The sequence below is a fragment of the Molossus molossus genome, unplaced genomic scaffold (assembly GCF_014108415.1).
Source record: "Molossus molossus isolate mMolMol1 unplaced genomic scaffold, mMolMol1.p scaffold_m16_p_3, whole genome shotgun sequence".
Lineage (NCBI taxonomy): Eukaryota > Metazoa > Chordata > Mammalia > Chiroptera > Molossidae > Molossus > Molossus molossus.
The window spans coordinates 113,697,490-113,711,755 of record NW_023425366.1 but is presented as its reverse complement, the minus strand read 5'-3'; the positions used below and the strand labels follow the sequence as shown (position 1 = coordinate 113,711,755).

At 48.3% G+C, this 14,266-nt stretch overlaps 1 protein-coding gene across 2 annotated transcripts in view; it reads left to right on the top strand.

The window, feature by feature from the left end:
- Positions 1–14,266, top strand: part of ABAT (4-aminobutyrate aminotransferase) — an 84,255-nt gene that overhangs the window by 54,794 nt on the left and 15,195 nt on the right. For both annotated transcript variants that reach the window (XM_036279352.1, XM_036279353.1), the window contains exons 4-6: positions 1,046–1,075; positions 2,950–3,067; positions 6,721–6,770. In XM_036279352.1, coding sequence (XP_036135245.1) covers positions 1,046–1,075; positions 2,950–3,067; positions 6,721–6,770 — 198 coding nt within the window. The remainder of the gene's footprint in view (positions 1–1,045; positions 1,076–2,949; positions 3,068–6,720; positions 6,771–14,266) is intronic.

Here is a 14,266-nt window from a genome sequence, read left to right as displayed (position 1 = left end):
GGTATGAGGAGAGGTGCACAGGGTGACAGTACATGGCATCTGAGGGACCGTGGATGGCTCTGAATCCCTGGAGTAAACGTCAGCGTGTGAAATGGAAGAGACACAAGTTGAGTGATGAAGGAGATTGGAGCTTCTTCTCAAAGATGCTCTAAAATCTGCATGTAACACATTTGGAAGGCTGACTAACCTTGATTCTGTGAAGTGATGTGCAATACTGGCTCTAATGTTTGCACTGAAAAAATAAGTGTAAACATTTTCAATACAAATGAAATGTTTTTCTTTGCAGATTTTATCCAGTGCCACTTTTTTAGTGTCCAAAGATACCCTTTTGTCAGTGCCATGATTTATAAATTGAGAAATCTTTGCACTGATAAATGATTGTTGTTATTATGGAAAGTGTCTGCTAACAAAAAGAGAGACTTTTTGTGCCTATGTCTATTGGGAAGCGGTAGATTTTAATTTAATAATAGTGAAATACTTTTGGAATCATATTTAATATTTTGTCATTAATATTTTATGTTAAACCATTTTTTGAAATTAAATCTTTACAATATTAAAGTAGCTGGTGCATAACCCCAGTTTCTATATAGAATTGCACAGTGGTTTATGGAGTGTTCAGATTAGAATTATAAATGGGTCTTTGTGTACAAATTTATATTTTCAGTTGATTTTATTTCCCTAACATGGTGTTAAAGCTTTTTTTTTTTTTTTCTAAATAAAAAGAAAACCCATGCTTTTATGGACATTAGGTAAATGCTTTCAGCTTAAATGTTTTTGTCAAATATTTGAGTTTAGTTTATTATCTTCCAAGTGTCTAAATCTCCCATCTGTCTGTTGTACTGATAATTGAACTATCAGGGGTAGTTTCCCACCAACTATTTATATTAAGCCACTTAAAATATTTGTAATGTGGCTGACTCATTAATGATGAAGTTATTGGCATGAAGGGGGAGGCAGCCTCCATACTTGGGAAGACATGAAAGATTTTAAGCTGCTTTGGAAGAGTGTGTTCTTGCTGTAATGCTCTTGCTTTTCTTGCCCACAGGAGTTAATGAAACAGCTGAATATAATTCAGGTAAGTGGGGATGTGGTAGGTTCCGTCCATTGTGTCTCTGTTACGGTTTAGCAGAGGGGCGCGGACGCTTACTCTCTACTGGCTCTTTTGGAGGAAGAAACTGCAGCTGACTTTTATTCTGAACCTTTTTTCCTAATTTTTCTTGTGGTTTCTTCTTTAACTCATTGTTTGTGTGTTGCTTAATTCCCACATTTTGGTGAACTTCTCAAGTTTCTTTCTGTTATGTTTCTAATCTCATTGCATTGTGGTTAGAAATCTATTTTGTGTGATTTCAGTCCTCTTAAATGTGTTGAGCCTTTTATGATCTATCCTGGAAAATGTTCCATGTGTACACGAGAAGAGCGTATACTGTCCTGGTGTTGGGTGGGGTGTTCTGTGGATGTGGGTGAGATCTACTGATTTAGAGCATTGTTCGTGTCTACTTACCCGTTATTCTTCTGCCTGGTGTTCTATCCATTTTTTTTTTTATGTTGGTTAAACACTTTTTAAAATATGTTTGTATTGCTTTTTAGAGAGAGAGGAAGGGAGAGAGAGAGATAGAAACATCAATGTGAGAGAGAAACATGGATTAGCTGCCTCCTGCACACCCCCTACTGGGGATCGAGCCTACAACCCAGGCATGTGCCCTGACCAGGAATTGAACCAGGACCTCTCAGTCCGTGGGACCTCTCAATCCACTGAGCCACCAGCTGGACAGTTATTGAAAGCCATGTATTGAAGTCTCCAGTACATAGAGAACTTTCTTTTTTTTTTTTTTTTTTTATCCTCACCCGAGGACATTTTTCCATTTTTTGTTCAGGTAGAGTGGGAGGGAGAGAGAGGAACAGAGAGAGAGAGAGAAACATCGACGTGAAAGGAACACATCGAGTGGCTGCCACCCGCACGACCGAACTGGGCCGGGGACAAACTGCAACCGAGGTACGTGCCCTTGGCGGGAACCAAACCCGGGTCTCTCTGGACCGCAGGCCGACGCTCTAACCGCTGAGCCAAACCGGCCAGGGCCATAGAGAACTTTCTTAAACAACTGTTTTTCCCTTCACTTCTGTTAGTTTTTGCTTCATATATTTTGGGGCTCTGTTACTAGGTGCTTATATGTTGATGATTATTATATCTTAGTGGACTGATTCTTTGTCATCATAAAATGCCTCTATTCACATCTAGGAACATTTTCTTTTGGTTTAACAGTCGATTTTGTATGATATTAGTATAAACCCTTCGAGCTTTCTAATGACTGCTGTGAGAATCATATATCTTTCCTCGTCCTTTTACTTTTAACCTATTCATATTCTTGAAAGTCAAGTATGTCATATATCAACAGCTTATGGTTGACTCTTTTTACTGCAGTTTGACAGTTCTGACTGCTGATTAAATCACTCAGTCCATCCACAGTTAATGTTATTACTGATACGGTTATATTTACATCTTCCATTTACAAATTTTTTCTTTCTCATACTCTTTTTGTTCCTCTGTTCCTCTTTATTTTATGTTTTTGCACTAAGCGAGTAACTTCTAGTGTAACATTTTATTTCTTTCATAATTAGTATGCGGGGTTTTTTTTAATTAGCGGGTGCTCTGTGGCTTACCACGCACATCCTGTCAAAATCGTCTTCAGAGACGATTTTTGTTGTGATACGTAAAACATATAGAAAACTTTCATGCAATACAAATTCACAGCTTAATATACTATTATAAAGCAAATCACCCGTGTAATTACCCCCAGGGCAGGAAATATGATTATCTCCAGCACCCACAGAGACCTTTCATGTGTTCACAGAATGGCCAGGTCATGGTTCTTGTCACTAATTCAAGCTTAGTCCTAAGAGACTGAGAATCTAGGGATTGCGTTGAGTCTGACTCAGTCTGGTTTTCTGAAGAACGCAGACGCTGTGAATTTCTTCTGCAACTATGAAGAGAGCCGAGGCAACTACCTGGTCGATGTGGACGGCAACCGAATGCTGGATCTCTACTCCCAGATCTCCTCTGTCCCCATAGGTAAGAGCTGGAAATAAGTCCTTGAATGTGACTTCCTCTCTCTCAGTCGTGTCTCCCCAGAAGTCCCAGCAGGCAGGCACATCCCTCCAGGGCAGCGAAAAGGAACAGGTCATTCCTGGAGGGTGTATTACCGGGAACTTTACATGTCTTCTCTCATGTTCTCCTCCCCAAACACCTACAAGTAGGTATGTATTAGTATTTGGTTGTGCAGACAGAGAAGCAAAGCTTGGCTGGGGTTAGCAGCCTGCGGAGGACGCCTCAGTGTGAACTCAGGTCTGTGTGAGCAGAGTTTGATGTCAGCTGGCTTTGGTTGTGTTCCCTAGAGAAGAGCCTGAGGCAGGGATCCTGTGCATGTAGTTCATTAAGGGAGAGCTCTTGGCAGAGGGTGGGGGAGACAGCACAGGGCAGGAGGGAAAGCTAAGAGGGGTGAGCTGTTGGCCAGAGACCAACTGTTCCTGACCCCCAGGGCACTCTTGAGCATACACTGAGCCCCAGAGTTGGCCCCAGCCTGAGGCAAAGAGACCAGCCTTTTTGTACCCCTGTGCCAGTCAGTCATTGCCCACCAGCTGCCAGAAGGAAGGACGTCATCTCTGGGGTAAAGCGGCTTCCATTCACCAAGGGCAATTTTCCAGAGAAGGAGCAGCTGGAGCCATCATCAGCCACCTGCACGGCAGCTGGGAGAGGGCTGGCCTGCGCAGTAAAGGTGCCCTAGTGGGGCACCGGCGGCGTCTGCCTCTCCAGGCTCAGCTACTTCTGGTCACACCGAGCATGCCTTGCTGCTGTAGGAAGGCACCCATGACAGCATGGACAGGGCTGACTTGGACACGCAGTGGCTGGTGTCTGCAGCTTGGATGCTTGACGTTTCTTTGGCCTGTGGATTCCCCTTGGATCACTGGGCTGTAGGCTGAGTGTCCAGGGAAGCCTGTCCTTTCGTGGACGACCCTGGACCGTCCTCTGCTCCCCAGCAGCCTGGTGCCTTTCCCCTGAGACCTCAAAGTAGGTCTCCACTCCTCCTCTGCTTCCCCCATCCCAGTCCCTCAAGCCTATTTATTCCCCATTAGGATGCAATTAGACAGTAAGTGGATGACTCATTCTTTTTGGAAAGTCCCATCGTTCAGAGATGCCTGGGCCTTCTAAGGCATTTTGGATGCTGAGATTGACAAACCCCATCTCCATTTTGTGTCAGAGTAAAAGGGATAAGATCTCGAGTGGTCATGGGTTTGAATTTTTTTCTCCACCACATATTAGCTGTGGGATGTGGGCGTCTTCCCAGCTGACTCCTACATCCTCCCTCTCACCCCCAGGGCTCCCTCGGTTGGAACCCCCAGCCAGCCAGTGTATGTGTGTGTGGGGGGGGGTCAGGTTGGCAGCAGTTGCTAGAAGACTAGAAGTTCTGCCTGGCCGGTGTGGCTCAGTGGATTGAGCATCGTCCGCTGGACTGAGAGGTCCCAGTTCGATGGTCGGGCAGGACACATGCCGGGGTTGCAGGCTGGCGTGCAGGAGGCAACCAGTCGAGGTTTCTCTCTCACATTGATGTTTCTATCGCTCTCTCCCTTCCTTTCTCTCTAAAAAATCAAAAACATATATTTTAAAAAACACTAGAAGTTCTAAGTTTCCCCTCTCTGGCCACCATTTTCCCCATATCTATAGTTTTTGAGATGCTTTTTTTAAACTAATAATTTTTGAGAATTTGCTATATCCCTGGCACATTGCTAAGTGCCTTACATGTTATCTTATTAAATCCCTACAAGAGTCCTATAATGTCGATTGTTTTAGCATCACCCCCGGTTTAGTGATGGGGAGCCAGCATTCGAGAAAATGCAGGGTTTGCCCAGAGTCCAGGAAGCCCAAAGGATTTGAACCAGTGAGTCTCTGCCTCCTAAGCTTACTTCTGTGATCGCAGCCTCCCAGACAGCCGCCCTGCCCGGCCACCCTGCCCTGCTGTGGGGCGGTCCTAGCTCTGGAAGCCCAGGGGTAGGGCTTCCCTTATCCAAGGGGCCGGCTCTGCTTTCATCTGTCCTTCTGAAGCCAATAGACAAGCTGAATCTGTAGCTTAATATGGCCTCCCTGAACCTGCTCATCTACGGAGGCAGAAAGGCCATGCCCATCCAGGCAGTGAGACCTCTCGCCAGAAAACTGTTGGAAAAAACCCACAGAGTTCTTTCCTGGAATAATAAGCTCCTTCCAGCTTTGGGCTCAGCACACTTTGGATTGGCATGGGGAGGGGCAGGGTCGGAGTAGGAAGACTTAACCACCCTCTCCCCTAGGTCTCCAACCCCTCCCCAGTCTGTGCTCTCTGCTGCGGGCACAGTGAAACCACAGGCTCTTCATATCTGTTCCCGCTTTGATTCCGTGGAGGAGAAATTCTCCCCGGGGTGACGCTGGGTCTTTAATACCTGTCTAAACTTGCCAGTCTCGTGTTCAGGAGGCAGCAGGCCCCAAGCTCAGAGCCGTGGGTAGGGCCTCTCATCATCATGCTCTAAAGTCTCCTTCCAAAGTATATTTATTTAAATTAAAAAGGGAATTGATTGAAAGAAAATAAGTACAAGGTATGCACAATACAAATTGTGATGCTTGAAGATCGAGAGTTTTTCTCCAAGTTCTACTTCCTGCTCCAAGATTCACTGATGAGTCTTTTCTCATATATGACAGTTTTCAGTTCTTGCCGTGTCGCTGGAGCTCTGCATTATCCACTCATTCAACTAGTATCTGCTGAGCCAAACACTTGCCACTGCCATTGAGGGTCTTACAATCTGGTCTCCTGACCTTGATGCCTCCTACAAATTTAACCTTCCTGCAGGAGTTGCCGGCATTTGCAATAATGAGCACAAAGCCTCCTGCATGTAGTACATGCTCAATAAACGAAAGTAAAGGCTTTAAGCACAGGACACCCGGCTCCAATGCTATGCAGTCCTGTCTTACTCCTCCCTCCTTTACAACAAAAACTTCCATTTATTGAGCATCTACTATGTGCAGGGCGGCATTCTCTTCATTGCTGCTAACCCTGGCAACACTTGATCTTCTGTTGATGATGGCCTTTAGGTTGCTTTAAGATGTGTGTACGTGGGTCTTCATACACACATGTAGGAGAATTCACAGAAAAGTAACTGCTGAATCAAATGTTTTCTCAAACCTTATCGTGGAATGGCAGGCCCAGGCTGCACAGTAAATGGGACTGGACTCTGGGATGGCAGAGGTGTGAAGGCAGAGCCGGATGTGCTGATCACAGACTGCAGGGTATACCACTCACTTGGCTCCTGAGCAATGATTGCAATTTGACTCGATCTGTAGGCACTGGAGGAGGAAGTGAAGACCACGTTGGTGATTCATCACGCTGGCCTGGGAACCACTCCCAGCCCTTGAAGTTGGCTTTCACCTGCACGCACCTCCTCTTGTATCTGTCTAGCTCTGTAGGTCTCAAACCAGAACCCCAGAATTACCTAAATTTCTGAAGATTTCTGGGCCACACCCTGAGAGATTCTGAGTCAGGGAGTCTGGGTGGGCCCAGGAATGGGTCTTTTTGACTGCAAAGGATTAAAAATACCTGTTGGTGTGAGAAGAGGCTGGAAAGGAGGGGAGGGACAGGTACTGGGGGAGGGGCACCAGGACCCTCAGAGGTGGTGTTGGTCTCTAACCATATTCCCCATCCCCAGGTTACAGCCATCCTGCGCTCATGAAACTCGTCCAGCAGCCTCAGAATGCGGTGAGTCCCCAGGTTATACAGAGTAGAGACCCAATATGTTCACGACAACGCAGAGGGTCACTGAGGCACCTTTGGAAATAGTCCATTCATTCATTGCATAAATGTCTATTGCGCACATACTGTCATCTGTGCACTTGGAATACTGTGTGAGCAAAAACCCAGCACGCTGCTCCCACGGAGGCAGTCAATTCGTGTAATTCTCTGCACGTGAGTCGAGAATTGCGCCCATGTTAAGTGCTACAGAGTGAGGTAAGCAATGCTATGTGGGCATAAACAATGATAATGATATTAATGATTAACGATCATTAAGAGCATGAAATATACATAGTAACCACCCCCTAGCCACAGTTTTATTTTCCAGTTTCAGTTACCTGTGGTCATTCGTGGTCCAAACATAGTAAATGTAAAATTCCAGAAATAAACAATTCCTAAATTTTAAATTGCAAACCATTCTGAGCAAGGTGATGAAGTCTCATTATGGGACATGCATCGTCCCTCTGTCCAGCGTGTCTGCACTGTTGGTGCTCCCTGCCCGTTAAGCGATCACTCAGTAGCCGTCTTGGTTATCAGGTTGACTGGCGAGGCACCACCGTGCGTGTGTTCAAGTCACCCTTATTTTACTTAATAATGCCACATCGACATCACTTTATTACCGTCTATTGTTATAATTGTTCTATTTTACTATCAGTTATTGTTGTCCATCTCTTACTGCGCCTAATTTACGAATGGAATTTTATCATAGTCATGTATGTATACAGAAAAACATGCAAAGGGTCAGGTAATGCCTACAGTCTCAGGCATCACTGTGGGGGCTCGGAACATCTCCCCCACAGATAAGAGGGTACGACTGCATAAACACTGCGTTTGGCACCTCACAGCTGTGATACTGACATGTCTCTGAGGCAGGTACTGTTGTAATCCCATTTTACAGACGGGGAAACTGAGGCACAGAGAGGTTAAATATTTGTGCAAGGTCACACAGTAAGAGGAGCCAGGAATAAAACCCACAGGAGCTGGGCTGCCCGGGATGGGGGGCTGGGGTGAGGGGAGAGTTCCCAGGGCAGTGCCGTCGGCGCTGAGATCTGAAGGGACGGTGCTAACAAGGAGGAGTGGGCAGGGAGCAGACAGTGGGGTGGAGAGCAGCAGCGAGACTGAGGAACCTCAGAGGACAGCGTGGCCACATGGCCAGGGCGGCGGGAGCCAAGGGGGTCCGAGCAGGCCTAAACGTGTGAGGTTTTGTTTCAGGCTAGACCGGGGTTTCTCAGCCTCGGCAGTGGCGATGGGGCTGACCATCACTCCCGATGGGGGCAGGCGGGAGGCCGCCCATGCACGTGGGTGTTTAGCAGCCTCCCTGGTCTCTGCCCTCCCCCCATCTCTGCAGACATTGCCAAATGCCCCCTGGGGGTGGCTATCACACATGGAGACATGGGTTCAGCCCAGGTGCACCGCTCAGTGAATCTTCCCCTGTGGCCCAGTGCTTCTCGACCTTGTTTCTTTATCACTCCTTTAAGGAGTGTTTTTAGTCATCGTTTTCCTAATTGTTCCCCCATCATGACATTTCAGTACCACCGTGGATTAGTTTCCTATTGGTGCCCTCACAAAGGACCACCAGCCTGGTGGTTTGAAACAACACCCACTGAGTGCCTCGCCACGGTGCAGAGGAGGAGCGGGGCCCAGCTGAGCCCTCTGCTGAGGGTCTCGGAAGCTGAAATCCGCTCTCAGCTGGAGGCTGGGGGGGAGGGTCTCCCGTGGGGCTGTCTCAGGTGTTAGCGGAGTTCATTTCGTGCTCGCGGTTTCCACGTGATCCCACCGCCCTCATGTCAGCACCCCCGGCCAGTCTCTTGCTCTGTCTTCCGTCACTCTTTCTACTCTTAGCAAAGGGCTCCGGTGGCTGCCCTGGGCCCACCCAGAAATCCGCAATAATCTTCCTTTCTAAACCAATTAGGAGCCTTAATTACATCTGCAAAGTCCCCTTTGCCCTGTAACATACTCACAGTCCCAGGGTTGAGGGTGTGGCATCTCCCTAGGGGCTATATTGTGTCTACAATGCACCTGTACCATACGGTGCGTCAGGTGCGGCACACGCTATGGCGGTACCTGTAGCTGCCTGTGCTCTCTACCTCACAGAGGAGGATGCTATTCATCCCCACTGAGAACTCAGGAATTGCGAATGGCCCCACCCCATTACTACTCCCCCAGACCACTCCTTAGTCCAACAGCGCAGGTGCGTCCTGCCATCCTTTCTTGGCAGGGGAATGGACTCAGCCAGTGTGTACTCGTCATCACGTCTGGCTGATTCACTCAAAACCCACCTGCAAGATTCATCCCTGTCGTGCTGAGCCACAGACCATCCATCCCATGGCTAGGCAGCCACCACTGTGTGGGTGCCCTGCAGTTAGTGTGTCCACCCTGTGCGGATGGACATTTGGGTCATTCCCACAAAGGCCACTGCCGTGAACATCTGAGTACCTGTCGTCCAGAGAACACGGTCATGGTCCCAGTGGCTACAAGGCTGGAGTGGAGCTGCGGCCGTCACAGGGAGCAGACAGTTGTCCAAGCTGATTGTCCATCACCACTCCCCACAGCAGTGAGTGAGTCGTGGTCGCTCCACACCCTCACCAACACCGAGTGTCCCTGGGGGCTGTCGTTTCACTCAGAGACATACGTATCCACACATGACAAGGGGTGTGAGTCCCCCAGAATATCTAAGAAACGCAGGGGAAGGTGGAGAGCCCAACCCCGTTAGGAACCAACTCCCCACCTTGAACTCTCCCCTTTTAGTCGGCACAGTGGATGACAATAGCAAAGAACCGCATTTTCCTCTTTACAAATGGTTTTGCTGCCTGGGAGGGACTTGGGGACATCTCCGCCTCGGATTAGTTGACAAGTCCAGGAGCCACCGCGGAGGACTCCTGAGGGCGCCTCGGGTGCACAGGCTCTGCGGGCGTGTTTACATTGAAAGCCAACTTTGTTTTGAAACGTTTGCAGATCCCAGATGTCTCAGCAGTTGGTGCGGGGGAAAAATGTGTCAACAAACATGTCACACACATTTGCAGTGTCAGCTGCCTCGGGAGGCAGAATCGTCCCCAACAGCACATGACTTCAAGGCCCAGGGATTCTGATTTGGGGGAATGCCTCCCTTAGCTGTCCCTGGCAGGAACCCGGAAGCCACACTTCATCCTCCCCTACCCTCCCCCCTCCTCTCACCTCCCACCTGCCACCTCTCACCTCTCAGCCAGTCAGGACCAGCTGTAGCTCTACATCTTCCACTTGGATTTTTCCCAGCAACCCCTCTCCAACGCTTCCTTCCTCCACATCCATTCTCATCTCCTCCAAACCATCCTCCACACTGCCCTGTGCACGGAACCCTTTCCAGGAACCCACTGCCTTCAGGACACATCCCACCCTCCCTCCCCACAGAGCCCTTCGTGATCTGCCACCTGCTTCTTCGGCATTATTTCCTGACATCTGTTTATTTACCAACTACTGACTGAATATCTACTATGTGCCGGGCACAGTTCTGGTGCTGGGATTGGGCGGTAGGATCACGGTCCAGATTACAGTCTGGATCACAGAGCTGGCCTTGCTCTGCAGAGAACTGGGTAGGGGCCGGGGGCCGGGCACATCTTAGATAAATGGCAGCTGACTGCCACCGCTCAGTGGGTATACCCAGGACATCAGGCTGGGGGCCATTGGTTGACATCTGGGGTCTTCCAAATTCTTGCTCAGGCGGTGGTTATGGTATTTTACTTGTCCTGAGCAGGTTCCTGCCAAGTCATTGAAGTCCTGAGAAAGGGCTGATCAACCCTTGTACCCCAATCACATCACCCTGAAACTCCCACATAATTACTTCGGTGGCAGGGCGGGAAATGAGGCATGTCTTCCGGACCCAGCACCTGGGTTCCAGTTATAATTTCTTAGGTCGCCCGAGCTACCTCATTACAATGCCCACAGTTATGCAGGGATTACTGGGCCCTGCACGTGCCCGCTCTCACTGTGATGAATGATGAGTGCCTCTGACATCGGGGCACCCAGGAGGGAGATCGGGCAGCTGGCCTGCTCGGGTAAGACACGTGCCATCCTCTAACCTCCAGACCTGCCCATCTGTGGGACTGTCCTGAGCTGCTCTGTGTGCTGTGTCATCTCACTGGCTGCTCGCAGCACCCAGGGAGGGGTCCCGATTCTGGCAGATGAAGACCCTGAAGTCCAGAGAGGTTAAGTAACTTGCTTGAAGCTATACAGACACTTAAACCAAAGCCCATTCTCTCCACACTGCACTTTAGGGCTGCTGAGTCTGATGGCAAGTGTTCTAGAAACCTGTCCTCATTCGATTCTGCTACCCAGTGTCCCAGATCTCTTCTGTTCTCGATGTCACGCTTTGTCGAGCAGGAACATCACCCACACACCTTCCCTGGTCCCAGACAGGCAGCGAAGCTGGCAGCCAGCCTGGCCGGCCCCAGTGGGAGCCACTCCCGCCTCTGCCAATGATGGGCTTCATTTCTCAGGAGCCCACTCAGGTAGGACCCAAGGGAAATGCCCTTGAAGGCCCCGATAGGCCAGCCAAGGTCCCCGAGTAGCACCAAGCAAACTCGTACCCATTGTTAACATGATCAGGCAGAGACTGCCTGCAGTGTCTGGCACAGGATGGAATCTGAAGTCGGCAAACCTGGGTTTGAGTCGTGGTTCTGCCCCTTCCTGACTGTGTGACTTGGGGCGAGTTGCTTGACCTCTCTGGTCCTCAGTTTCCCCACCTCTACAATGAGAAGGGTTAACTTCCCCCATCACTTATCCTAGTCCGGAGTGTGAACCTGCCACAGTATCCAGCAGTTGGAGCCAAATTCCCAAGCATCCAGGAGGCTGAGTTCTGAGGCCCTCTCCTTGGTTTGCTCCTGTGCAGTGAAGCCATTATTTGGATTTGCATTGAGTTAATTACACCAACTGTGTCCGAGAGAGAGAAAGAGAGAGGTACCCGAGAAGACCCCAGATCCCAGGCTCGGTCCATCCTCCTCCTTTTCTAGTTAAATTGTTTTATTTTAGACTCATTTCAGATTTACAGACATGTAAAGAGAGTTCCCTTCTACCTTCCATGTTAACACCTCCCCTCTCCAGGGCACCCTGTGAAAACTAAGACGTTAACACTGCGCATTACCTACTACACTCTGTTCGGCTGTCCCTCGTTTCCCCACAATGTCTGGTTTTTGTTTCAGGATCCAGTCCGGGATGCCACATTGCATTTAGGACAATCTCTTTTATAACCCAAACCCAATTCCTGGTGATCTCGCTGTTTGTCTGCTGTGCAAGGCCCCCCAGACTCTTCCCAATCCTGCCGAAGGGCTGGCTGGACCTCGAGGGACGGGGTGGCTCTGCTCTTGTTCCATCTGCATTTCCATCTGTCTTTTCTATAATGGTGGACACGTCATTGTGCATTTGTCACAACCCACGAAATGTACGACTCTAAGAGTGAACCCTGGTGCAAAATTGTAACCTTTTTAAACACCATTTTACCAGCCAAGGAATATCACCATGCATTAAAGTGGCTTAGTTAACATAACCTACTGTTGGCATTTAGAATTTCTCTTCTGTTTTTTTTTCCTCACCCAAGAATATTTTTCTATTGATTGATTGATTGGTTTGTTTATTTATTTATTTATTTTAGATACAGTGGGAGGGAGGGAGAGAGAGAAAGAAAGAGAGAGAAACATTGATGCAAGAAAGACACATCATGCCCTGGCCAGTTTGGCTCAGCGGTTGGAGCGTTGGCCTGCGGACCAGAGAGTCCCGGGTTTTGTTCCTGTTAAGGCCACGTACCAAAAAAAAAAGAGAGAGAGAGACATATCAGTCGATTGGTTTCCTCCCCCACAACCCCGCCTGGGGCTGGGGATCAAATGAGAAACAGAGGCAAGTGCTCTGAACGAGAATCGAACCCAAGACTCCTCGGTCCTCAGGCTGAAGCTCTAACCACTGAACAAACCGATGAGGGCAGAGAGTTTCTCTTTTTTGTTGTTATAAATAACGCTGCACAAATAATTAAGTGTTTAGCCTTTGTCCATGTTTAAAATCGTATCTTTAGAGAAGGCCTAGAAATGAGATCGCTGGGTCAGAGCACAAAATATTGTAAGGCTCTTAACCCACATCACCTCTTGGATTTGAAACTTCTACCCTGATCTTGTTGTGCCAGAACCAGACATTATCTTTTTCTTCACTTTAGGAAAGTATTTGAGGCCAAGCTGGTGGGGAGATTTGGGGCCACTGGCCCTGTGTGTGTCTCACCCTGTGGTGCGGACAGCCGGCAGCCACGCCTGTGTCTGAAACCAGCAAGGCAGGGGCTGCTTTTGTTCAAGGGTGCGGCTACCTGGCTGGGGGACTATCCCGCCGCCAGAGATTGTTTTGAGAAAAATTTGGCCAACATTTTAAAATGAGGCCATTTTCCATTAAAATCCACGTTTCCCTTTTCTTTTGAAATTTGGAGGCTCTGGCTCCCTTGGCCTGTGTCCCTGCTCTGCAGTCACAGGGCAGGGCTGGCCCACCCTCCGACAAACAAGTGCTTCTTAGTAACAACCATTCCCCTCGCTTCCCGAGTATCAAAAGCAAGTGTGTTTAGCATCAGGCTTGCACTGTTGGTTTCCTTGCAGGGGGAAATACTTCTCTGGACCCACATCTATCAAAATTAGGGAGAGGAATCAACAAAGAGAATCTAAGTAATGTTTCTAATATTGCTTTTCTCATACTTGGCTCATCCTGTTTACTTAGCCGGCTCCCTTGTCAGCTTGCTCTCCTAAGCCCTGCCCCATCTAGAAATTCTAGAGCTGCCGCTGCAGTGTATGTCTTTTCCCCATGTGTATTTAATTAAAGTATAATTCACATGCAGTCAGATCCAGTCTTTGTAGTATGTGGCTGTGTGAGTTTTGCCAAATGCATAGTTATACAGCCACTGTCAAAATGCACGCCATGTCCCTAGCAGCACTATTTGTAAGACCCAAAGAGTGGAAGCAGCCCAGTGTCCATCGACAGATGAATCAACAAAATGTGATCTATCCATACAATGGGATATTATGCAGCCTTAAAAAGGAAAGACATTCTATCACACGCTACAACATGGGTGAACCTGGAGGACATTATGCTAAATGAAAACAAGCCAGTCACAAAAGGATAAATATTGCATGATTCCACTTGCATGAGGTCCCCAGAGGTGTCCAATTCAAAGAGACAGTAAGTGGAATGAATGGTGGCTGCCAGGGGCTGGGGGAGGGGGAGTTAGTGTATTATAGATATAGAGTTTCAGTTTTGCAAGATACAAGTTCTGGAGATGCACCATGGTGATGGCTACACAACAATGTGAATATACTTAACACTCCTGAACTGCACTCTTAGAAATGGTTAAGATGGTAAATTTCATGTTATGTGTTTTTTTTACCACTCTTTTTTTTTTAAATCCAGACAGGGTACAGTTCATCACCCCAGACATTTCCCCAGCCCATTTGTAGTCAGTCCCACCC